Genomic DNA, 27,512 nt, shown 5'->3' with positions numbered 1-27,512 from the left:
TTGATAAATCACGTGACTGTAATGCAAAAATCTGTACAATGATTTCATTGATAAGGGACTTAGAGGTGATCCACTGCACCTAAAAACTGCAAGGCTGACAGAATATTGTGAAGTCCCTGCAGCTTTTTGGATAAGAGATGACAAACTGTAACCTTACAAAGCTGAAAAACATTGACTCTTCAGCAAAGAATCCTGACACACTTCTAAGATCTTCTGATTGAATATTTCAGTTGGAAGGGACCTACAACGATCACCTAGTCCAACTGCCTGACCACTTCAGGGCTAACCAAAAGTTAAAGCATGTTATTAAGGGCATTGTCCAAATGCCTCTTAAACACTGACAGGCTTGGGGCATCGGCCACCTCTCTAGGAAGCCTGTTCCAGTGTTTGACCACCCTCTTGGTAAAGAAATGCTTCCTCACGTCCAGTCTGAATCTCACCTGGCGCAGCTTTGAACCATTCCCACACATCCTATCCCTGGATCCCAGGGAGAAGAGCTCAGCACCTCCCTCTCCACTTCCCCTCCTCAGGAAGCTGTAGAGAGCAATGAGGTCGCCCCTCAGCCTCCTTTTCTCCAAACTAGACAAGCCCAAAGTCTTCAGCCGCTCCTCACAGGACATGCCTTCCAGCCCTCTCACCAGCTTTGTTGCCCTCCTCTGGAGGCATTCAAGGACCTTCACATCCTTCTTAAATTGTGGGGCCCAGAACTGCACACAGTACTCAAGATGAGGCCGCACCAACGCTGAATACAGCAGGATAATCACCTCTTTTGACCAGCTGGCTATACTGAACTACACTGACCAAAAACCTTTGCATTTCTTTGAGAGTTCTAGCATAATATTCCTTTCAAACACTCTCAGAAATCACTGTGTTAGCCTAAAACTAAAGGCACAAATAAGAAAAAGCGTTTTGGGACAGCCTGGCTGGAGCCTGTGCCAACAGACTAGTCAAGGATGCTGTCCTGGTTTCAGCAGGGATAGAGTTAATTTCCTTCCTAGTAGCTGGTACAGTGCTGTGTTTTGGATTTAGGATGAGAACAAAGTTGATAAGGCACCGATGTTTTAGTTGTTGCTAGGTAATGCTTACACTAGCCAAGGACTTTTCAGCTTCCCATGCTCTACCGACTGAGAAGGCTGGAGGTGCACAAGAAGCTGGGAGGGGGCACAGCCAGGACAGCTGACCCAAACTGGCCAAAGGGACATTCCATACCATGTGACGTCATGCTCAGTACATAAACTGGGGAAAGCTGGCCGGGGGGGGGCTGCTGCTCGGGGACTGGCTGGGCATCGGTCGGCGGGTGGTGAGCAATTGTACTGTGCATCACTTGCTTTGTGTATTATGATATTATTATTATTATCATTTTATTTCAATTATTAAACTGTTTTTATCTCAACCCACGAGTTTTTCTCACTTGTGCTCTTCCAATTCTCTCCCCCATCCCATTTGGGGGGGAGGGGAGTGAGCGAGCGGCTGTGTGGTGCTTAGTTGCCGACTGAGATTAAACCATGATAGTCCTTTTTGGCGCCCAACGTGGGGCACGAAGGGTTTGAGATAATAACAGATTAACCAGAGTGTATTAAGGAACTTATATCTGTTAATAGTTGTGGGTCACAATGTTGGTGTCTCTGTTCTCGATATTGATTTGTATAATCTGCATCGTGCTCTTTTTCCTGCTGTACATGTTAAAGATTGGTGTTGGGTTTTGCAGTTTGCTGTGGTCTGCAGTGAATAGTGATGTCTCGCTTGTGAGGTTTGTTTTTAAAACATTGACCTTGACCTTAGTGTGGTATGTAAACTTCGCAATGAAGCCGTTACTGTACCACGGAGACCATTTCGTGGAGACAACTAGCAATTACAGTGACTTTTCTGAGAGTTTTTTTACGGAGGAAATACAGAATGGCAGTGTCACTACCTTCTTCTATGATGTTTCCTCCTTCATTACAGTAACTTTTCAGTATTTTGAACAGCCTTGGGTAGTTAAGATACTTCTATTAATACTTCTTTGGAATATTGTTTCGGTTTTGCCTAAAGTTGGTAAGCAATTTAAGAATATCCTCCAGAGATCTGCCCCAAGGCTGGATAGTTATGAGTGGCAGGGTGTGTGGGACAAGATGGGCAAGTACCTAGGCCAATGGGCACCCCCAGTGTTTTGGAACTTCACCCCTGAGCAAGTGCAGAATCCTGAAAAGTTAGTAGAATATTTGGACAAAGTATGCTGTCACCCTGGCAACTCCAGAGAGATGCAGATCATTGCAACGTGCTGGGGCCTGGCCCATGCCTACCGAGCCCTGTTCAACACCATTCAGTGCCCTCACAGGGAAGAAAAGGTCTCTGGATCTGACGGTAAAGCGACAGGCCCTGCGGCCACTCCGACCCCGGCGACAGGCCGTGCAACCACTCCGACCCCGGCGACAGGCCCTGTGGCTGAACCAAAGAACCAGCCTGTGCCGGTATCAGTCGCCCCTGTACACAAGAAGAAATTTTGGAAGTGGAAGTCGGCTCGTTTAGTAAGGGAGGAATAAGCTTCTTCTAAAAGGGAGCCGGAGGAAGAAGTGTACGAGACAGACTACCCTGGAGAAGGGCCATCATGAGAACAGGGGAGACTCGAGGTCGACCCCTAGAGTTTTGGAGTCAGGCATACAGAGGATCCAAGGCCCGCTATACTCCAACTGAAAAAGAGATATTGGCAGCATATGAAGGGGTTTGAGCTGCTTCAGAAGTGATCGGCACTGAAGCACAGCTCCTCCTGGCACCCCGACTGCTGGTGCTGGGCTGGATGTTCAAAGGGAGGATCCCCTGTACACATCATGCAACTGATGCCACGTGGAGTAAGTGGGTCACACTGATCACACAACGGGCTCGAATAGGAAACCCCAGTCACCCAGGAATCCTGGAAGTGATCATGGACTGGCCAGAAGGCAAAGATTTCGGGATATTGTCAGAGGAGGAGGTCACGCATGCTGAGGAGGCCCCAATGTATAATGAACTACCAGAAAATGAGAAGCAATATGCTCTGTTCACTGATGGGTCCTGTCGTATTGTGGGAAAGCATCGGAGGTGGAAAGCTGCTGTATGGAGTCCTATGCGACAAGTTGTAGAAACTGCTGAAGGAGAAGGTGAATCGAGCCAATTTGCAGAAGTGAAGGCCATCCAGCTGGCTTTAGACATTGCTGACCGAGGAAAGTGGCCAGTGCTCTGTCTCTATACTGACTCATGGATGGTGGCAAATGCCCTGTGGGGGTGGTTGCAGCAATGGAAGCAGAGCAACTGGCAGCACAGAGGCAAACCCATCTGGGCTGCCGCATTGTGGCAAGATATGGCTGCCCGGGTGGAGAACCTGGTTGTAAAAGTCCGTCACGTAGATGCTCACATACCCAAGAGTCGGGCTACTGAAGAACATCAAAACAACCAGCAGGTGGATCAGGCTGCTAAGATTGAAGTGGCTCAGGTGGATCTGGACTGGCAACATAAGGGTGAATTATTTATAGCTCAATGGGCCCGTGACACCTCAGGCCACCAAGGAAGAGATGCAACATACACATGGGCTTGTGATTGAGGGGTGGACTTGACCATGGACACTATTGCACAGGTTATCCATGAATGTGAAACATGCACTGCGATCAAGCAAGCCAAGTGGTTAAAGCCTCTCTGGTATGGAGGACGATGGCTGAAATATAAATATGGGGAGGCCTGGCAGATTGATTATATCACACTCCCACAAACCCGCCAAGGCAAGCGCCACGTGCTTACAATGGTGGAGGCAACCACTGGATGGCTGGAAACATATCCCGTGCCCCATGCCACTGCCCGAAACACTATCCTGGGCCTTGAAAAGCAAGTCCTATGGCGACATGGCACCCCAGAAAGAATTGAGTCAGACAACATTTCCAAAAGAACCTCATAGACACCTGGGCCAAAGAGCACGGCATCGAGTGGGTGTATCACATCCCCTATCATGCACCAGCCTCTGGGAAAATGGAATGATACAATGGACTGTTAAAGACTACGCTGAGAGCAGTGGGTGCTGGGACGTTCAAACATTGGGATACACATTTAGCAAAGGCCACCTGGTTAGTCAACACTCGGGGATCTGCCAATCGAGCAGGCCCTGCCCAGTCAGAACTTTTACGTACTGTAGATGGGAATAAAGTCCCTGTAGTGCACATAAAAAATATGTTGGGGAAAACAGTTTGGGTTATTCCTGCCTCGGGCAAAGGCAAACCCATCCGTGGGATTGCTTTTGCTCAAGGACCTGGGTGCACTTGGTGGATAATGCTGAAGGATGGGGAAGTCCGACATGTACCTCAAGGGGATTTGATTTTGGGTGAGAATAGCCAATGATTTGAATTATGTGATGTTAAGTACTAATTATAGTTATAATAGTTATACTAATAGTATTATATGCCATACTAATGATATTACAGTAAGAATCACCCAGACTAATGAAGAATAACTTCACTGAAACCAAGCAAAGCACAGTGATAATGGTACCAGAACTGACTTCAACATGAAACAATCCAACACCACATACCATCTCCATCTTTCCCGCCCTGGAAGATTATTAGGACAGATGGAGCCCGAAGTCATGGACTAAATGAACTCACTGAACATTTTAGAGGGATGGTCCACAGACTAAGGGAATGATACCTGTGTGTGCGTGCGTGTGTGTGTATACACACATTAAAAAAAAGGGGGTGGTGATTAATGAAAATGTACTGGAAAATATGAGACTTGAGCATGACGTAGATGGTATAGAATAAGGGGTGGATATTGTCCTGGTTTCAGCAGGGATAGAGTTAATTTCCTTCCTAGTAGCTGGTACAGTGCTGTGTTTTGGATTTAGGATGAGAACAAAGTTGATAAGGCACCGATGTTTTAGTTGTTGCTAGGTAATGCTTACACTAGCCAAGGACTTTTCAGCTTCCCATGCTCTACCGACTGAGAAGGCTGGAGGTGCACAAGAAGCTGGGAGGGGGCACAGCCAAACTGGCCAAAGAAACATTCCATACCATGTGACGTCATGCTCAGTACATAAACTGGGGAAAGCTGGCCGGGGTGGCCGCTGCTCGGGGACTGGCTGGGCATCGGTCGGCGGGTGGTGAGCAATTGTACTGTGCATCATTTGTTTTGTGTATTATTATTATGATATTATTATTATCATTTTATTTCAATTATTAAACTGTTTTTATCTCAACCCACGAGTTTTTCTCACTTGTGCTCTTCCAATTCTCTCCCCCATCCCATTTCGGGGGGGAGAGGAGTGAGCAAGCGGCTGCGTGGTGCTTAGTTGCCAACTGAGGTTAAAGCACGACAGATGCCAAAGTAAATGCTCTTCCTAACTCACTGGATTCAACAGTAATCAATATCTAGGATTTTACTTAGTTACCTGCTTTTTCTGGTACAGGTCTCCAAATGAAGAGTAATGACTTAGCTACTCGAGGTCTTATAATATTCATGTGAACAAGAAAGTCTACAGATAGTATTGAAATGCAGTAAGATTTCAAATATTGAGCTGTAAAACTTTTCCCATTGTGTTTTGTGTTAGAACTCTTTCCATGTAAAAAAAACCCCAAAACCCCAGCCTTTGGGATCCAGCAATACATAAAGACGACAGTGACTTATTTCCATATGAAAAATCTGCCTCCTTTCAAAAACCGCTCTCCGTAGCTCAGACAGAGCTGTACTGGTTCACTTGTGTTCTTTTTTCTTTCTCCCATGCAAACATACGTAAGAGTGTCCTGGTTTTGGCAGGGATAGAGTTAATTTCCTTCCTAATAGCTGGTACAGTGCTGTGTTTTGGATTTAGTATGAGAATAATGTTGATAACACACTGATGTTTTAGTTGTTGCTAAGCGGTGCTTACACTAGTCAAGGACTTTTCAGCTTCCCGTGCTCTACCGACTGAGAAGGCTGGAGGTGCACAAGAAGCTGGGAGGGGGCACAGCCAGGACAGCTGACCCAAACTGGCCACAGGGACATTCCATACCATGTGACGTCATGCTCAGTACATAAACTGGGGAAAGCTGGCCGGGGGGGCCACTGCTCAGGGACTGGCTGGGCATCGGTCAGCAGGTGGTGAGCAATTGCATTGTGCATCACTTGCTTTGTGTATTATTATTATTATTACATTATTATTATTGTTATTATTATTTTATTTCAATTATTAAACTGTTTTTATCTCAACTCATGAGTTTTTCTCAGTTCTACTCTTCCAATTCTCTCCCCCATCCCACCAGGGGTGGGGAGGGAGAAGTGAGCGAGCGGCTGTGTGGTGCTTAGTTGCCAAATGAGGTTAAACCACGACAAAGAGTTAAATACATGTATGTAAAGAAATAGATTTTTCTCAATGGACTTTTGCATAATACTTTTGCTATAAGACGACACAGCGATTCACCTGTCAATGACATAGAAGTTGTCACCATCATCCCCTTGATCAATGACATGTTCCCCTCCTTCAACCAGCTTTTCAAACATCGCATCTAACACCTGAGACATCTGTTCCTATTTAAAAGAACACAGACAAAGACAAGAAATTATCATCTGCTTTTAAGATTATACTTTTCAAATTAACTAACTGCCCAGCCTCCCAATATGCAGATAAAAAATGTTCATGGATGGAAAATACTCATGCTACAGAAATGCATGGATCAATCAGAAAGACAGTTTTATTTAGTATTCAGTGTTAGCTTTTTCCTCTTCCAGCGTTCAGAGCCCAGCTTCCCTTCTTGTCCCTGCCAATGATAACATAGATCTTGTCTACAATATAAATTGCTCACGAGAATCCAAAGATAGAATTTCACCCTTCACAATTGCGTAACGTTATACAGTTAAAGGAAAAAAATGTATCCCTTATTGCAAACAATACACTTACCTGTTTTTGTCTTTAGAACTATTTTACAGAATTTAAAGTTTCAAAATGATTGTGAAGTATTTTGAAAATCTATAAAGTATACAATGCCTGCACAATGGTGGGACAGATGTAACCGTAAAGGTCTGCAGTGCTTTGATTGAGTAAGTAAATGCTAGACTTATTGGGAAGTAGGAATTTACACAGGGCTATAAAACTACTTTGTTAATTTGAATGGAATATGAATGTTTAGAGAGAAATGTTAACAGACTAACAAAATGTCATAATCTGAATTATGGCTGTCTAATAACAAAAACAAATCACTAATTACATAATTTGTCTTGTTTGGTGTAAATCTGCTAAAACAACCATTCACATCTAAAAAAAACAAACACAGCTCATTGTGGATTAATGATAACGAATCCTAAAAAGATAACTTAATAATTTAAATTTTATTTTCAGTTTATCGAGCAATATGCCTAAAATTCTGACAATAAACACAATATTATCCTCTACTTTTTGAAACTTATTCAGTATGTATCATACTGAAACAAACATGTTCTAGTGCAAACCACGGTAAAGAAAAGCCTGTAGATTTAGATCCGCACGCATTTTACAGTGGTTCAATTCATAGCATTTCCAGCCACTGAAAGATGGCATTTGCCTTTCCAAACAAGACCAGCCTAAGCCAGTCCTCTAGAGTCCTTCTGCAGCCCATGGACAGAGATAACCATACTAGATAGCTCAGAATCATTCTCTAGAGATTCCCCTTTCTTTCCTCTGATGATAGAGATCTACTGTAACTCACAGTTAGACACTTAATTTTTAGGCAGATAAAATTAGATGGAATGAATTCCATCCTTATTCTACTGAATTTCTTCACTTACTCAAAGCTTTTAAAAATATCAGCAGTACCGTGTTATCCAAGCCTTTTTAAAAAATGGAAGCTAAATACAATTTTACTTCACAGAGTGCATTGTGTGTGGGCACAAAGAACAACAGAATGGCAGCATCCATCCTCAGTACAGCTGATCATGGTAAAATACAGTAAGACATCATGCAACCTACCTAGGCCAGCAAGGAATCATTTAACTATGTCTCTATTTAGTACCTTTTTTAGTATAGACAGGTATGTATTTGCAAAAAAGAAGGATCATTTTACTACCAGTGAATGGGTTATAGTTCATTTCAGAGAAAGAGAAAAGTGTGTGTGGGTGCCATGGGGAGAGACTGAAAATTAGGTACAGGAGTTGCCTCTTAAAAACTTTCATGCTTAAATTAATAGGCAATATTACTTCAGTCTTTTCAGTTCTCCCTATGTAAACTAAAAGGAACTCCCACAGAATCTGCAAAACTGACCTAATGTCAGTTAGTTGTCTAAAGCATTTGAAGCAGCACATTACCTTCTCCTTGCTTTACATCTGAATTGGGAAACCGGCTCCCCAGCCAACAGCCTTTGGCTGCCATTTGAAAACAAGTAAGAACATGCAGAATGCTCCACACTTTATGGGAGGGTAGAGGGTATATGTTATCCTCTAAATGCAAGCAATGCAAGCAAAATGTATTATACGGGCCCTGATCCTTGGAAATTAAAATACTCCCAAGACATCTTAGAAGAAAGATTAAACTAAAAAGACGGTACTGAAGGAATAATACATACAGTTATAATCTTCATTCAGTGTGCTTCATCTCAGATTTCAGGTTAAAACATTTTCAATCTCATAATTATGAATCAAGGTCACCAAAACACAACTTTTCTGGTAGGTAAATCTATGACTTTTTTAGACAACAGAGTAGAATTCACAAATACAATTCCCTTTTAAAAAAATGTTTCAAACACTTGAAGGTATTCAATACGTTTGAGAGCTGTCTATTATCTACTGAAGTACTGCACATGTATTTTAACTTTCTAAATAAATTGCAACTAACTTAAAGACAACTGGTCCCTTTCCCAAAGCTTTCTACATAAAATTAAGATAGAGCAGACTGCAATAACCAAACCAGGCACGTGTTTTTTGCTATTACTGTGAGATTTACACAACTTGCTTGCCCAGCTCGCTCTATGTGAATCCTCTTGATTCTCTGCCAGACTGAGGCTCAATTTACTGGCACCCTCTATAGTTACTTTGAAAGGATAAAGATGGGTAATTTTAGAATTAAAAAGTAGATCTCTTATCATACACAGAATTAATTCTGGTATTTTGTAAAATGGTGCAGTCTGAAAGCTCTTCTTCCTTAAAGCAGTTCTAGCTTTAAAAAATACATATACAATGAAAACAGGAAGAGTTTTTTTATATGTGTTTGTAAATCTGTTGTGTGTAATGCCGTGGCAATCTGGCAATCAATATTCTAAAGAATGACACTTTAAAAACATGATAAACTTTAACAGAAATAAAATTTATAAAGAATCTGAAGTATTAAACATGTACGTTGTACAATCTTTGTGACTTCTACTAGAATTTCATTATCTTAATACAGTTTTTTCAAATATAATAAAGCATCTATTTTTCTTAAGAATAATGCACTCTACAAATATAAAGAACCAAAACTAAAGTTTAAATGATTTGAGATTTGATTGTTTATGTAATGTTTCTTTACATTCTCTAATACATGCAATGGATTTTTTTTTTCATTCTAAACTGTGAAGCATGGAAATGCTTCAAAAAAGGAACATTTTTGAGAAAATTATGGGAACCTTGGGTTGTTGCCATGAAAGCACACTTTGATCACTATCCTTTGTGACAGAGAAAATATTTTAACTTCCTTAAAAGTGTGGAGGCTGAATGGGAAATCAGATTTTCTGAAAGACACATTCACAATACAAACCAAATTCATCTGTTAAGATTTTCTTTTTATAAAGTTATTTTCTTTTTTTGAAGTGTAGTTACTGCATTTCTCTCAAAAAGTCTTTCTAACAATTGGACTTTAATGACAGAGCATGATTTCACAAAATAATTTACTAGACAAGTGAATAAACATGCCACAGTTACAGCCATCATTAATGTCTCAATCACCCTAGCTTTCAAGTGTGGATTTAACTGCTGGGAAGCAGGATTGCAAAGGAGCATTAGCTCCCTTATCAGCATCAGCCAGCATGATATATCCTCTCATATCATCTGAAGTGGAGATGATGTGGTTTTCTTTCCTCTCCTACTTAGACCAAGATGGTACCTACCCTAGTTTTATACCAACTTAAATAAACTGTGCTAGTAAAGTTCTTTTGCATATTTAGATCAGTTGGAATCAGAGATTACAACTATGAAGTACAAACTCAACAGGACCAGGGGATGGACTCAAGCACTGACATGGTATAGTCTGAGCTGGTTTGCTCTTGGTGCTGTTGTCAGCACAGCTGGTACAGTTTTGGCTTGTGCCAACTAGCACTCTCCTGACAAACCCTGGTCATGGCTTGGAGGAATGCTTGAGCCAGGGCTTCTTCCCAGTACAGGTAAAACCACCCTGATTAGTTGCTTGGTTTGGTGGGGTTAGGAGGAGAGGAAGGTGCGAGAGAGTTTAGCTGTATGTATGTCATACTGCACTGCATGGCCTCAGGGACAGAGAATGTCCTCTGATCTAGTTTGTTGTTACCGATTACTGAACTGAATAAAGGTGACAAGAATGGAAAATTTCAAAATAATCTACTGCAGTCAGTCAAACTCTGCCTTTGGACATCCTTCTTAATTTCCTGACAAACAAAATCTGTATTTCTAGTCAATCAAGTGACATTTTCCCTGTAATTAAAGCCTTCAAAATACTGAACTAAGGAAACATTTAATATGAAGGACATGCTACTATGACTGGTTACTAGTAAAAAAACAGTTAGCAGGTATTCTTAGCTCTTTAGTCCTAAAACATGTAAATCAGCTCCACAACCTCTCTGGGCAACCTGTTCCAGCATTTGACCACCCTCACAGTAAAAAAGGCTTTTCTTAAACAGATTTTTTTTGTATTTCAGTTTGTGCACATTGTGTCATTGCACCAACTCTAGCAGCAGCCCCACACTGTCTTGCGCACTGTTTCGAGTTCCCCTTCAAACTCTCATCTGCACAAACTACCTCAACTGCAAAGTCTCTGCTAGTTTGTCATCTTTGCTGTGCTCCTGCGAGCTCTCTCTCTCCTCAACAGCAGTTACACAGATGCTCTTCATCAACATTTCACTAGGAGCCTGATCCTCTCAGACAGTCTTCATGTGCTAAGTATTCTAATTACTACACACTTGTGGCAAAAAGTAGTTGCCCCCTCTTCCCCTTTATCCCATGGTAGCCACATGAACCTCTAGCATACCAGAACTTCAATGTCAAAAAATACCTCTGGTACTTATCATGGTGCCTATGAACAGCATAGCACCTAAGCAGAAGTTTTATGAATCACCCTGTTATGAGTTAAGAAATATTTTACTGTGCCTAAAGTGCAACTCAGATACCAGGCATCTTTATGAATCTAGGCCTGTGGTGATACCCATGCGTAAGTAAGGTGTGTGCAAGCCTGATGCATTGCCATTTCATATCTGAAATGTACAAAATTGTGTGCATGTTTACAATCAGTTATAAACAAAAGACGACATGAGATTCAGAAGAACAAAGCCCCATACAGGAATGATAACTCATTTGCCAAGGACATCCCCCTGGAACAGTGTCCATCCTTCTTGCCAGGTCAAGTGAAAAACTGCAAATAATCACTCACAACTCTCCTAACGTATACTTTGTATCACATAAAGTACTGTCCTCGAGATGCATATTGCATTATTTGAAAATAGTATGTTAGCCTCAATTTCTTTCAAGTCAACAAAATAAACATGGCAATTACATCTCAAGACAATTCCTTGAAAAAAAAAATCAGTTAGATAATGGACATTGAGTATAATTAAAACTGCTTTTTATTTAGTATACATTTCACACATTAAAAATCCAGTCACTTTTATGTCCTTGCAAGACAGCTTTTGATTCATTCAGGAGAGCTGGTAGACCATGACATATCCTTCCCAAATGCCAATGGCTCTTTTAACTGCCAGACTACCAAGTGATTTGCTACCACTGTGCCAGGTACAGTCATCTTAATATCAATTTATAAATTTACTGTGAGCTATTTTGTAAAGGAAAAAGAACAAAGTCTTCCATACTAAACTCAACCATTCAAACACTCTGGGGCTTCCAAGAAGCATCAATGTTTAAACTGCTAATACAAACATTTGTTGTTTGGCAAAGTGCTACCCATTCGGAATCAATGAAGGCACTGTAGATAAAATGGAAAGTAGGACATGATCATCACTGGAAGTCATGACAATGTCAAATGTAAAAAGTAACTTCTGAAAAATATCCTTCCCCACTATTTAAGAAAAGGAATTCAGGAGATAGAAGGCACAGCTACATTTCTATAGTTAAAGTGATGTGGCTTCTGACAGCAAACTGAGACAATTGTAATCTGGCATTTGACAGGAGCTGGTAAAAGCCAGCTATTAAGCTGGATGCAGTAAATCCCAAAAGTATTGGATGGTTTGTTTGGATTATATATGCTTTGGGAGTCCCGCAAAAGAAGGATGAGTGTGCTGCTGGAGTGCTCCCTGGTAGACAGGAAATCTCCGTTAATTTCCCTTTTAGATTCAGGACATTCTGCACAATCTAAGCAGGCATGAGATTGCCTTGCACTTCAGTACAACAGCAGTAACAAGACTTGCCTATCTCATATGACTTGTAAAAATTATAATGTTCTGAGACACAGCCATAAGACTTATCATATGCACAAAGTGCATCCACAGTTCTCCTACTGAGTTCATCAACCACTTTATTCTTTACTCCTACAACCATTTTACTAAAATGAGCCCAAGTTAAAATGGCATCCTGTTGGCCACCTTATCATCACTTTGAGTAATATGAAATATCAACGAATTAATTATATTAATGATCATGCTCAGCATGATATTAAGAAGGTAATGAAGCAGACAGAATACCAGAATAGGAAGGGGTGGGGGGTGGGGGTGGAGAGAGAGAGAAAGTTAGCAAAACATAGGCAGGGAAACCATGGGAAGAAAAGGAGTTCTTAATCAACAAGTCAGGATCTTGGAGAGGAAGAGTAAATTACACAATTCATGTCTACAGGTCTCCACATTTGTTTTTTCAGAACAAAACCATGTACATATACTCCCCTGGAACTCCAATATAAATGTTAGCAGCACTATTGATCCAATTCAAAACGTTTAGCTCCCTTGTGTAATATCCACTTTTAAACTAATCAAAAGGCATTTATTTCTTCACTATCAAAGAATCCAATTTGTATTTTGATGTATAATCAATATTTTCAAGCAACAATATTTTCCTTGAGACTATACCTTAACCTTCCTCCACAGAGTTAATATGTTAAGTTAGAATTCTGCCTCTCAAATATCATGCACATGCCCGTTAGTCAGGCTCAGTAACACTTTTTATATTTTGTAACTAGCCCTCTGAGCAAGTTGGCTGATTCTTTTCAGCAGTTTGCTAAAATAGAGCAGAAATAATTCAGAGTTGCAAATAGTTTCCAAAATTCTTAAGCCAAAGATGAAGGCACCTTACATTGGGCAGTTCTTTTGCAGAACATCTTCAATAACTGATTATAGAATCATAGAATTATTTAGGTTGGAAAAGACCTTCGAGATCATTGAGTCTAACCATAAACCTAACACTGCCAAGTCCATCACTAAACCATGTCCCTAAGCACCACACCTACACGTCTTTTAAATACTTCCAGGGATGGTGACTCAACCACTTCCCTGGGCAGCCTGTTCCAGTGATTGACAACCCTTTCAGTGAAGAAAGTGTTCCTAATATCCAATCTAAACCTCCCCTGGCACAACTTGAAGCCGTTTCCTCTTGTCCTATCACTTGTTATCTGGGAAAAGAAACTGACCCACACCTTGCCACAACCTCCTTTCAGGGAGTTGTAGAGAGCGATAGGGTCTCCCCTCAGCCTCCTTTTCTCCAGGCTAAACAACCCCAGTTCCCTCAGCCACTCCTCATAAGACTTGTTCTCCAGACCCTTCACCAGCTTCGTTGCTCTTCTTTGGACGCACTCCAGCACCTCGATGTCCTTCTTGTAGTGAGGGGCCCAAAACTGAATACAGTATTCGAGGTGCAGCCTCACCAGTGCCAAGTACAGGGGGACAATCACTGCCCTAGTCTTGCTGGCCACACCATTTCTCATACAATAGGCAAGGTGGAGGGAATCCCTGTTTGCTAGATCTGATATAAGTATTAGTTTTGCCTTAGGAAAAAACAGAGGATTAAGTGCAGTTCTATTTGTTTGGGAACCCATTAGTTTGCAAAGAGTTTTATGCCATCTAAGAGGGCAAACTATTAACATGTTCAGGCATTCTGGGCTCACTCATATATGTATATATGTATTCCCATTAATTGCTCCAACATCTGTAGTCCTAATTCTTCGCCAGAATTTTAAGAACATAAGAGCATTATGAGAATCTTCTGTCAGTAGCACTTTTCAAGGAATGCTTTGGCCTTAAGTATAAGAGTCCACTATTCATAAAACACAGTTGCATTATGCTTTCTTTCATCTTCCTTCAAGTTAATCAATTCTAATTGATTAATCAATATTTGTGCTCTTTTATAATAATTCCCCAGGTGCATGAGTGGCACTATGCCCAGATATTGCTCTTGCATATTTGTGAAGAATATGTATAATTTATTACCTTTTAGAAAAGGGTCAAGACCTATTTGAAATATTCTCTACAAGCATTAGCAGGGCAAAGCTCTCCAAAATAAAATTTCCCTGAAAGAGAACAGATGATCTAACACTGCTTGTGAATTTTTGCGAAAGAAAGGATTCAAACTTTAAGTGCAAGGGTGTGGCACAGCTTTGATGGTACCAGTCCCTTGAGCCAGCCTGTTACTCTGATAATAGGTTTATCAGGTTTTTTAACTACTGGCCTATGGGCCATCACAGCCAAACCAAATAGCCTGTTGTTAATCAGCCCCAGCAAAGTTTCATCTTAAAAGACAAAACCAAAAGAATAAACTCTCTGAACTGCATTGTAAAAAGGAAGTGTAGAAGGCTGTGCTGGCCACTAGATGAGCTGCTGCTACTGCTATTCCCCCCAGTGATAAAACAGTTGTTAGGCTGAACAGAGACAAATTCCAGTAATAGCGACTTGGGGCTTATCCTCAGTAATGGCCCAAGGCATCTGGTCATCATCTTGTTTTCTCCTTGCTGGCTTATAACAAAATTAAAGTGGAGGGGAAAGAGGGCATGCAGCTTCTGATTCCACCGCCAGTAACCTTCAGCACCTGGAGCACGAAGGAGAAGGTGTGGTAACATGCTTTGTGCATGCATGTAGAGCAAGCAGCCAGGCACACCATGGCAATCCTGGGAGAACAAAAGTAATATTAGGATTTCTGGCAATGGTGTAGCAGGCAATTGAGAAGAACAATAAATAATACTGTGGTCTAATAGGCAGAGGCTCTTCTGGGAAGAACAGGAAGAGGTGCTTTAGAAGAGGAATGAGTTAATCTAACATAGGTTAGATTAATAGCATAGGGAGAGGAAAATGAACATCTGAATGCAACTTTCTCTCTTCTAATTCACTCATCCACACAGTTCTGCTCCTGGAATTTCTCTTGATTCATTCCTGATCTGGTCCTCTAAAAAGTAGCCAAAGAGGTCTGCAAAAACCTCTTTCCCTCATCTTGTTGCACGTGCATGTTTCAATACATATTCTTCTCTTCAAGTAATTTTTTTAATACTGTTACACACTAGCAAAACTGATATTGAGTGACAGCAACCAGATGGGAAGTGATTAAGCCCCCAGAAAGATGAAAAGAATGCTAACATGTCAATTCTTTAAAAGTACTTTTTATTTAAGGGAGTTAACTCAGAAGTGCCTTGCTGAACTGACATTATTTGACTGGTCACATCCTCAATCAATCCACAAAGTTAAAGCAAGTTTCAAGAAAATTCAAGTAACTTCACAGACTTTAAGGAATTTATAAAAGTTGGCCTTTAAAACACAGAGTGCTGCTCAGGGGATTATACCAGACCTGGTGTTCCTTTATACTATGCTATATTTTCAATCAGAGCCAGTATGTGAAATATTGGTATTAATAAATACTTCTCCATAAGCTTACCTATCTGATATTCAAACACTGCTATCAGGTAAATGCAAGCTCAAGACAGTGTTGTGTGTGTTTAGAAAATCCTAAGTTGTCTCAAAGTCTGAAGGTTATCTTTTTCTCCTCTCTCTCGTTTAGTCTCACATTCAAATGGTTCTGCTGTTTTTTACTTTTATGTGAAGGCTCTTGTCTGTTCAGATGGACTTTTGAATTAAAATGCTGAGTGGTACTGTAAGTCACCTCCTAACTACTGCAACATCTCCTGCTTTAATGATACCCTTATCTTATCCTTCCATTCAAATTAAAACACTGTGTCAGGGTGGGATAAAGTTTTAAGAAAATGTGGGCTCCATTTAGCATCATGTAGTGAATGCAATTCTGATCACGCCGTAAGACATGTTCTTATACTGTATTTCAGAGTGGTGCCCTATCTAGGTAATGGTGTTTGACACCTTGCTAAAAGGCCATCAGGGAAAAGCGATTAAGCACTTTACATCATCTCTTGCCCTCTAACTCACTGACCTCTGAAACAATGTTTTTCATCCACAGAACTACAGCAGAAAGAGGCTGAAGTTCAATGCAAGAAAAAAAAACAGTGCGAGTGGGAGACACTATCGATACACAGCCTGACTTTTGTTCCAGAGACTTTAGCTTCAGCAGCTGAAGATACTATCTCTCACCAAGATGAAGGAGGTGTTTTGCTAATACACCAGAGAGTGAACGGCAGCAGCTGGCACCACGTGCGCTTGTGCTGCAGGGTGGAGAGGCAGAGGTGAGGAAGAGAGCTGGGATAGGAACATTTAAATTACTGCAACTACAGTGGCAGAGCTCTTGAGTCACTGCCTAGCAGCAGAACAAGAAGGAGGAGTGGGAGAAGTCCCCTGGGGACTACAGATCTTGGCTCCACAGAAGGAGCAAGCCAGACTGAAGAAGGCTACATTTTAATACCCTTGCTATTTTCAGAGCTCAGTAGCTTTCCAAAGCCTTTTATGAGTAAAGTTATTATAATGAAAAACTCCTTTATAAAAATTATCTTACTCAACTTTCCACAACGCTGTCTGTGAAGGATTTAAAGCAGAAGGAAGTGTTCTTAATCCACTGGACAATCTGAGCAAAACAGGGTAAAGAAGACTTGGGAGATCCCAGGAGCGGATTTCAAGTCTTTGGACTGCAGAGCTCCACAAGGGGAGGGCTCTGCTAAGAAGTCTTCTGCTAAACACCTGCAACAGACTGTGGGAACTATTAGCAATTACAAGTAACTGATTCAGAAGCAAAAAGTAAAAAAGGAGTTCAACACATCAAGGGGATATGGTATCAAGACAGCAGCACAGTCCTGAGAAGACCTCCACAAACAGGGGAAGTAATCCCTCAATATTCCTTGGAAGAGTTATATCAAGTGCCTACACTGGAACACTTTAATGCTCTATGTCTACACAACATTACAATACAGCTCATACGAAGCCAATAGATCCCTGTCCTGCAGACCAAGTGGCTGACTACTACTTATACAGAAGATCTAGTTCTCACTGAAAGGGAAAGCAGATCTCATCCAGAGGATTGATGCTATAAGCAGATACTACCAAGAAACTGTGTAAAGCCAGAATCAGGAAAGCAGTAGCTCAAAATTAACATCATGGAAGATTCTAGGAGCACACAATAATCTGTTGGGTCACAGGGCTCGTAAGAGAGAAATGCTCAGAGACTAACCAAGAGGGGTCTGCCAAAATGCCATTGGCAGGCTAATGTAACGACGGTCCAGGCAAGCGGAAGCCAGGACACAGCAACAATAAGGAAAATATATAATAAACCAATTTCACATCCAGAGCAGATGCCCACAAACCACTTTGTATCCCTGAAGTTATGCAGAAAAATAATTCAGGAGTGGAAGGGGCAAATGTTTGGGTGACTTTAGCTTGAACAAGTATAGTGGAACAGCTAATTAACTACCCATTAAACAGACAGCATGAGGAAGGGAGTTAGGAAATCTTCTGTGTCAGGATCCCTAGTGTCCCAAGAATGCACACACATTAGCACCTACGCTGAGACTTGTGATGCCCTCCTATAGCTCTCACTCCAGGGTTCTACAAAGCTGGGGGTCTGTGGCTCACTGCTCCTCAGGGCCTCTCTGGGAACAGGTACCGAGGCTCAGGGCTCAGCCTTTGTGCAGACAAAAGCAGGAGCTGGAAACCTGCAGCACAAATTAACATGCATTCTCTGTAGCAGCCTGACTTCCAAACAGAGCTGCAGGCTGGTCTTTCCATTAGCTCCCTCTTGAATCAAATGTAAAACTTTTTGTTCTCATGCTTAAAACTCTACATAATTATTTCCCTTTCCCCCATGCTCCCTCCCCTGACAGCACTGAATCAATTCTCTTGAGAAAGCATTTGGTGTGCTGTGAGTCATCCCAACCTCAGTATGCATGTTTTGATTGATACACTCACCTTTTCCCTTAAACAGCCCTGTGCTTTTTTGTAGCGTTATCACCTTTGTCTGATCCAGATCACTCATTCACTGCATTTAAGCTTTCTTAAAAGTCCATAGTTGTTTTTATAGGCAATAGAAGGAAGGTATCTGTACAGAAGAAAATTATCTGTATCGTTTTCATGGTATCTGTATTAAGTGAAATAATAATGTAAACACCTCACTATTGCCTTTCTCTTTCCCTCTATTTCATAAGTTGCTTGTTCAATTACGTCTATAGCTAAACTGTAGGCTTTGGGGGTAATTTTAGGCTTTGATGGAGCACTCAGCACACTTTTGAATGACAAAAAGTAACTAGTAGAAACAACTTAAGCGTTCCAGTTAACTGATGACTTTATATACATCAATGTACAGCAAGAAGATTTAAAATAAGAAAATACAATACTTTACAGTCATATTAATGTATACATGCATATTAATGTACTTCAAGATGATCATTCATGGTGGTGAACAAAAAGCTTTATATATATGATGTATCAGTTATAAAAATGGCATTTCTGGAGTTTATGAAATGGTGAAGAAAGCATACATAAAAGCTTACAAAAGTCAAATTTGTAAACTTCTTTTGAAAAGTTCAAGAGAATTAATTCTTAGCAGCACTGCTAAACGTTGTTCATTGCAAAGAATCTCTTACCGGATCTAGGTTCTTAAAAAGAAGAATGTCCTTGCATGCCTCCTGCAGTCTATTTCTTTGATCATCTGTTTTAGGGTGAATAATCTGAGGGATATAATAGAAAAACCTTTAAAGTAGTTATCATATAGCAGCACTAGCTGAAGGACTGAGCTAATTCAGCTAAGCATTTTACACAATATTTTGGCCATGCTTCATAACACTCTAATTTCAAAACCTTCAGGATTTGAATAAACACTCAATGATAACATTATATCACCATAGCATTAGCAAATGAAGCACTGCTGTATTTAAGCTAACAAGATCTTTACATTTGTAGAATCCAGTTCATTTCTGCAAGCCATTCTGGATACCTTTATCTCAACTATTGCTGCATAAACATTACTCTACTACTCTCTAGTCATATTTGGAGCATGCATGTTTTATAAAAAGCACCACTGTTACATTTAGCCATTTGCCATGACTACTTCCCAAAGAATATTTTGTGAAATAGTATCTGTGTTAAATTTATATCAGAAGTTCCACAGAGTAAACAACAGACTTGACACTATCGGAGTGAGCCAGAGATTTACTAAACTACCGCTGTCTGGTTAATGCGAGTATCAATCAAGTTGTTAATTCAATTCATATGCTTAAAAAGGTATGCTGGGTTTCAAGGCTGTGATACTACAGGATAACCTTTTTGACAGTTTTACAAGCCAGAAATTAGGTAGAATATAAACATTTAAACTTGTCTTAAAAGTCATACTTATGCTATTTCATCTTAAAAGCTAAGTAAATGCCTTTAAAAGGGTACATAAGTAAAATAAGTAAATATAGTTCATTAGTTATTGCATTGTATATCTGAAAATCTTAGTGATTTTGTAATTTACCTTTTTTCTGCCTTATGAAAAATACTAGAATATTGAGGAAACTACTGCAAGGTTATGAGGACATCAAATAAGTACTTTTAGGAGCAGGTACTCTCTGACCAAATAAAATTGCACAAAAATGTTTCCTTAACAGACAATGTATCAAAGGTGTGGCAATTTAGAATAATACTCTCATCAGGTCCTACATGGGTGACTATTACAGAGAATTTTTACATGTTCCTTTAACATGAAAACCCAAGAGATTATTAAAGTATATTATAATACAGATTTTTTGGAAAGGAATGGTAATGCTGGTTACATTTTTCTTCCTATATTTAATGCCTGAGAACTGAAAAAATAAGTATTTGACTCAAAGCATTACATACCCTAGATTCTGTGTCGTCCTCTTCCTCATCAGGATTGTAAGTTTCTGCACACACTGAAATAAAAAGAAGTATAATCTGAATTAAAAGTACAATAGTGTTTCACAGGATTTACAGAACAGAAAATGCATTGTGTGGCACAGTAATAATATGCAGTAATATAACACACTCAATAGAGAATCACAGACGATACTGCTGATAGGGTCCATAGCACGTCATCTCCGAACTGCCGGTGAAACAAAGCTACACTTGTATCATTTTTGGACGTTTTCTCTGTTTTGAAAGACCTCTAATATACTTATAAATTTCTCACCTAACCTGTTCTAAGTGATCTTACCTTACTATCAGATTTTTTTTTCTGATGCCTAAACTAATTCTTTCTTGTTAGAATTTAAGCTATCCATACTGGATGCAGAGATCAGATCATTCCCTTCATCTGTGTAAGGTCAAGGTGGTTTCGGGTTTTGTTTTGGTTGGTTGGTTGGTTTTTTTGTTTTGGGTTTTTTTTTTAATACTTGAAAACTTTTCTCTCCTACCTAACTTCTACTTTTTACAGTAAATAATTGTGGTTCTTCAATTTTTTTCCTTACAAGTCATGTTTTTCAGCTCTCTAACTATCCTCATTGCCATTCTCTGAACTCCCTCCAATTAGCCCTATCTTTATTGAAGTGTGATGCTCAAAACTGGACCCAGTATTTGAGCTGAGCAGAGTACTGAGTACAACAGATTAATTACTCCTTACATTTTGCAGGCTATGTGTCTTTTTCATCCATCCATACCTTTTTCACAATAGCTTGATTATGTTTACTCGTGTGTCATGGTTTAATTTCAGTCGGCAATTAAGTACCATGCAGCCGCTCGCTCACTCCCCCCCACCCGGTGGGATGGGGGAGAGAATTGGAAGAGCACAAGTTAGAAAAATCTTGTGGGTTGAGATAAAAACAGTTTAATAATTGAAATAAAATGATAATAATAATATGATAATAATAATAATACACAAAACAAGTGATGCACAGTACAATTGCTCACCACCCGCCGACCGATGCCCAGCCAGTCCCCGAGCAGCGGCCCCCCCGGCCAGCTTTCCCCAGTTTATGTACTGAGCATGACGTCACATGGTATGGAATGTCCCTTTGGCCAGTTTGGCTGTGCCCCCCTCCCAGCTTCTTGTGCACCTCCAGCCTTCTCAGTCGGTAGAGCATGGGAAGCTGAAAAGTCCTTGGCTAGTGTAAACATTACCTAGCAACAACTAAAGCATTGGTGGGTTATCAACTTTGTTCTCATCCTAAATCCAAAACACTGTACCAGCTACTAGAAAGGAAATTAACTCTATCCCTGCCGAAACCAGGACAATATCCACCCCTTATTCTATACCATCTGCGTCATGCTCAAGTCTCATATTTTCCAGTACATTTTCATTAATCACCACCCCTTTTTATATACACACACACACACACACACACACACACAGAGATATCATTCTCTTCGTCTGTGGGCCATCCCTCTAAACATCCAGCCTAGCACCGGCAGTCGGGGTGCCAGGAGGAGCTGTGCTTCAGTGCCGATCACTTCCGAAGCAGCTCGAACCCCTTCATATGCTGCCAATATCTCTTTTTCAGTTGGAGTATAGCAGGCCTCGGATCCTCTGTATCCCCGACTCCAAAACCCTAGGGGTCGACCTCGAGTCTCCCCTGGTGCTTTCTGCCAGAGGCTCCAGGTAGGGCCATTCTCCCCGGCTGCGGTGTAGAGCACATTTTTTACATCTTGCCCTGCCCGGACTGGCCCAAGGGCTACTGCATGAACTATCTCCCGTTTAATTTGTTCAAAAGCTTGTCGTTGCTCAGGGCCCCATTTGAAATCGTTCTTCTTTTGGGTCACTTGATAGAGAGGGTTTACAATCAGACTGTAATTTGGAATGTGCATTCTCCAAAAACCCACGATGCCTAAGAAAGCTTGCGTTTCCTTTTTGCTAGTTGGTGGAGACATGGCTGTTATTTTGTTGATCACATCCATTGGGATCTGACGACGTCCATCTTGCCATTTTATTCCTAAAAACTGGATCTCCTGTGCAGGTCCCTTGACCTTACTTTGTTTTAGGGCAAAACCGGCCTTCAGAAGGATTTGGACTATTTCCTTCCCTTTTTCAAAAACTTCTCCTGCTGTGTTGCCCCACACGATGATATCATCAATGTATTGCAGGTGTTCTGGAGCCTCACCCTGTTCCAGTGCAGTCTGGATCAGTCCATGGCAAATGGTAGGGCTGTGTTTCCACCCCTGGGGCAGTCGGTTCCAGGTGTACTGGACGCCCCTCCAAGTGAAAGCAAATTGTGGCCTGCACTCCGCTGCCAAAGGGATTGAGAAAAATGCATTAGCAATATCAACTGTGGCATACCACTTGGCTGCCTTTGATTCCAATTCATATTGAAGTTCTAGCATGTCCGGCACAGCAGCACTCAGCGGTGGCGTGACTTCATTTAGGCCACGATAGTCTACTGTTAGTCTCCACTCTCCATTAGACTTCTGCACTGGCCATATGGGACTGTTAAAGGGTGAGCGAGTCTTGCTGATCACTCCTTGGCTCTCCAGTCGACGAATCAGCTCATGAATGGGAATCAAGGAGTCTCGGTTGGTGCGATATTGCCACCGGTGCACTGTGGTGGTAGCGATTGGCACTTGTTGGTCTTCGACCTTCAGCAACCCCACAACAGAGGGGTCCTCCGAGAGACCAGGCAAGGTGGACAGCTGTTTAATTTCTTCCATCTCCAAGGCAGCTATACCAAAAGCCCACCGGTACCCTTTTGGGTCCTTGAAATACCCTCTCCTGAGGTAGTCTATGCCAAGGATGCATGGAGCATCTGAGCCAGTCACAATGGGGTGCTTCTGCCACCCATTCCCAGTTAGACTCACTTCGGCTTCCAATACAGTTAGCTGTTGGGATCCCCCCGTCACCCCAGAAATACAGATGGGTTCTGTCCCTATATATCTTGATGGCATTAGGGTACACTGTGCACCGGTGTCTACCAGAGCCTTATACTTCTGTGGGTCTGACGTGCCAGGCCACCGAATCCACACAGTCCAGTAAACCCGGTTGTCCCTTTCCTCCCCCTGGCTGGAGGCAGGGCCCCTCTAATCCTCATCAGTACTCATTTCTCATTTCTTGTTCGTACGAGTCAGAAGTTTCTTCATTAAGATCAAGAGTAAGATCAGCCCTTCTACTCTCTCTGGGGAACTGCCCGCTGGAAACTGGAGCAGCAATTTTCCTGGAAGAACCTCTTTCTGTGATTGTTTTCCCTTGCAATTCGCGTACCCGTGCCCCTAGGGCTGCGGTAGGTTTCCCATCCCACTTCCTCATGTCCTCTCCGTGGTCATGCAGGTAAAACCATAGGGTGCCCCGTGGTGTGTACCCTTTATATTCTCTCTCTTGAGCAAAAGAACGCTTACTTCTAATAGCCGAGATACTGGTCCGTACAGGTGAGGAGTAGGACCTATCCTCTCTGAGTTGTTGGATCTCCCGGGACAGTTTTTCGGACAGTTTCTCCACAGCCGAGACGAGGGAGGAAGAAAGACTTTCCTCGTATTGCCGGAGTTGACCAGCCAATTCATCCACTGTTTGTTCCTCTCCATCTTTCCAGGTTATCACTGCCAATGAATTGGCGTATGACGATGGTGAGCTCCTTATAAACTTCCGCCACATGGGTCGTGTGCACTTGACTTCGTCTGGATCTTTGCATAGCTGTTCATTGCTTAGGTCACCATAAATCACCTCCAGCACAGCTAATTCTCTCAGAAACTGGATACCCTTCTCCATGGTGGCCCATTTGCTTGGGCGACATATGACATCTTCCTTAAAGGGATACCTTTCCTTCACGCTTGACAAGAGTCGCCTCCAAAGGCTGAGGATACGTGTCCCTTTTCCAATTGCTTTGTCAATGCCCCCTTCCCTAGAAAGGGATCCCAGCTGCTTGGCTTCCCTACCCTCTAATTCCAGGCTACTGGCCCCATTATCCCAGCATCGGAGCAGCCAGGTGACAATATGCTCACCTGGACAATGGCTGAAATCTTTTCGTATATCTCGCAGCTCACTCAGGGATAGAGATCGGATGGTCACTGCCTCGTTTATGAGTTCTTCCTCTTCCTCCTCCCCGATCAGCGGCCGGCTCTCCTCCTCCTGTTCTCGTGATGGCCCTTCTCCAGGGTAGTCGTACAGTTCTTCCTCCGGTTCCCTTTTAGAAGCAGCTTCTTCCTCCCTTACTAAACGAGCCGACTTCTGCTTCCAAAATTTCTTCTTGTGTACAGGGGCGACTGATACCGGCACAGGCTGGTTCTTTGGTTCAGCCACAGTGCGTGTTGCTGGGGTTGGAGTGGCCGCGGTGCAAGTGCATGTCACCGGAGTCTGCGTGGCCACAGGGCCTGTTGCCGGGGTCGGAGTGGCCGCAGTGCATGTCGCCGGGGTCGGAGTGGCCGCAGTGCATGTCGCCGGGGTCGGAGTGGCCGCAGTGCATGTCGCCGGGGTCGGAGTGGCCGCAGTGCATGTCGCCGGGGTCGGAGTGACCGCAGAGCCTGTCGCCGGGGTCGGAGTGGCCGCAGAGCCTGTCGCCGGGGTCGGAGTGGCCGCAGGGCCTGTTGCCGGCGTCTGAGTAGCTGTAGTGCATGTTGCTGGGGTCGGAGTGGCCGCAGGGCCTGTTGCCGGGGTCTGAGTGGCTGCACGGCCTGTCGCTGGGGTCAGAGTGGCCGCAGGGCGCGTTGCCCGGGTCTGAGTGGCCGCAGGGCCTGTCGTTTTACTGTCAGAGCCAGAGACCTTCTCTTCCCTTTGAGGGCACTGAATGGTGTTGAACAGGGCTCGGTAGGCATGGGCCAGGCCCCAGCACGTTGCAATGATCTGCATCTCTCTGGAGTTGCCAGGGTGACAGCATACTTTGTCCAAATATTCTACTAACTTTTCAGGATTCTGCACTTGCTCAGGGGTGAAGTTCCAAAACACTGGGGGTGCCCATTGGCCTAGGTACTTGCCCATCTTGTCCCACACACCCTGCCACTCATAATTATTCAGCCTTGGGGCAGATCTCTGGATGATATTCTTAAATTGCTTACCAACTTTAGACAAAACTGAAACAGTATTCCCAAGAAGTATTAATAGAAGTATCTTAACTGCCCAAGGATGTTCAAAATACTGAAAAATTACTGTAATGAAGGAGGAAACATTATAGAAGAAGGTAGTGACACTGCCATTCTGTATTTCCTCCGTAAAAAAACTCTCAGAAAAGTCACTGTAATTGCTAGTTGTCTCCACGAAATGGTCTCCGTGGTACAGTAACGGCTTCATTGCGAAGTTTACATACCACACTAAGGTCAAGGTCAATGTTCTAAAAACAAATCTCACAAGCGAGACATCACTATTCACTGCAGACCACAGCAAACTGCAAAATCCAACACCAATCTTTAACATGTACAGCAGGAAAAAGAGCACGATGCAGATTATACAAATCAGTATCGAGAACAGAGAAACCAACATTGTGACCCACAACTACTAACAGATATAAGTTCTTTAATACACTCCGGTTAACCTGTTATTATCTCAAACCCTTCGTGCCCCACGTTGGGCGCCAAAAAGGACTGTCGTGGTTTAATTTCAGTCGGCAATTAAGTACCACACAGCCGCTCGCTCACTCCCCCCCACCCGGTGGGATGGGGGAGAGAATTGGAAGAGCACAAGTTAGAAAACACTCGTGGGTTGAGATAAAAACAGTTTAATAATTGAAATAAAATGATAATAATAATATGATAATAATAATAATACACAAAACAAGTGATGCACAGTACAATTGCTCACCACCCACTGACGGATGCCCAGCCAGTCCCCGAGCAGCGGCCCCCCCGGCCAGCTTTCCCCAGTTTATGTACTGAGCATGACGGCACATGGTATGGAATATCCCTTTGGCCAGTTTGGCTGTGCCCCCTCCCAGCTTCTTGTGCACCTCCAGCCTTCTCAGTCGGTAGAGCATGGGAAGCTGAAAAGTCCTTGACTAGTGCAAGCATTACCTAGCAACAACTAAAACATCGGTGGGTTATCAACTTTGTTCTCATCCTAAATCCAAAACACAGCACTGTACCAGCTACTAGAAAGGAAATTAACTCTATCCCTGCCGAAACCAGGACATCGTGTAATATTCAAGACTTACGTATAGTTTTCAAAACCCACTGCTTAACCAGCTGTCCTGTGTCCTGTATATGGCTATTCTGCCCAAGTGTAGTACCATGCACTTACACCTATTAAATATTACCTTATTCCCCAAGCCATTTCTCCAATGTGTCAAGATCATTTTCAATTCTAATCTCGTTCTGCGGCATCATTCCAATCCATTCTCAACTTTGTGACAACTGCAAATTTAATAAGCATACTCTCTAATACATAATCCAGATTATTACTGAAAAAACAGAATAGTGTCTAAAATAAACTCTTGTGGAATACACACATGGCAGTGAAACAGCAGTAGCTGCTTGGAGGTTACCTTATCCAACTAGTTTTGCAGCTATATCCCATGCAACTTACATTAAGACACTGCTTGATGTTCCCTAGCTTGTTTATAGGGGAGTGTTGTGAGACAGCATTCAAAAGTTTCTTAAAGTGAAAATGTAGGACATCTGCTCCTTTTCTTTTATCTACAAGTTTTAATCTTTTGTTATAGGGTATTAGATAGTTTCAAAAAACCCATGCTGATTACTGTTTGTTGCTTTCCTCCAGGTAATTACAAAATGTTTGAATATTTGTTTGTAATTTCTCTAGGAACAAAAATTATCTGTAAATCTGTGATAGGCCTCTTCCCTCCGTAGCTCCCCCACCCTTTTAAGGATAATTTTTTTTATTTTTCTGGTTTTTTTATACTCTCTCATTTTTCTTCAGACTCTCAATGGTAATTGCTAACAGGGCTGAGACTGATTTAGCCAATTGATCCAGTTTCCAAGTATAGCATGTCTTAGGCACAGCTAACCTGGGAACACCTAACACATTAAGTACTCTCTGATTTGTCCTTTCTCTGTTCTAGGCTGAGTTTTCCATATGCTCTTAATACCACTAGTGAAGACTGATGTGCTTCTCTTAAGCAGTAGAGCAACACTTTCCTGGAACACGCTCTTACCAGAAACACGCTTTCAGAACAATTTCTGTTACTCCTCATGTTCTTTCTTGTACACAGTCTTTTCTTGTTCACACTTTTTGGCCTTGGC

At 42.1% G+C, this 27,512-nt stretch overlaps 1 protein-coding gene across 1 annotated transcript in view; it reads right to left on the bottom strand.

The window, feature by feature from the left end:
• Positions 1–27,512, bottom strand: part of PRKAR2B (protein kinase cAMP-dependent type II regulatory subunit beta) — a 99,004-nt gene that overhangs the window by 7,728 nt on the left and 63,764 nt on the right. The window contains exons 3-5 of the mRNA XM_076328628.1: positions 20,292–20,344; positions 19,058–19,141; positions 6,395–6,501 (exon numbers count right to left, since the gene is read on the bottom strand). Of these exons, the coding sequence (XP_076184743.1) occupies positions 6,395–6,501; positions 19,058–19,141; positions 20,292–20,344 (244 nt within the window). The remainder of the gene's footprint in view (positions 1–6,394; positions 6,502–19,057; positions 19,142–20,291; positions 20,345–27,512) is intronic.

This window comes from Aptenodytes patagonicus, chromosome 1 (genome assembly GCF_965638725.1).
Source record: "Aptenodytes patagonicus chromosome 1, bAptPat1.pri.cur, whole genome shotgun sequence".
Lineage (NCBI taxonomy): Eukaryota > Metazoa > Chordata > Aves > Sphenisciformes > Spheniscidae > Aptenodytes > Aptenodytes patagonicus.
This window is presented reverse-complemented; position numbering and strand designations above follow the sequence as displayed.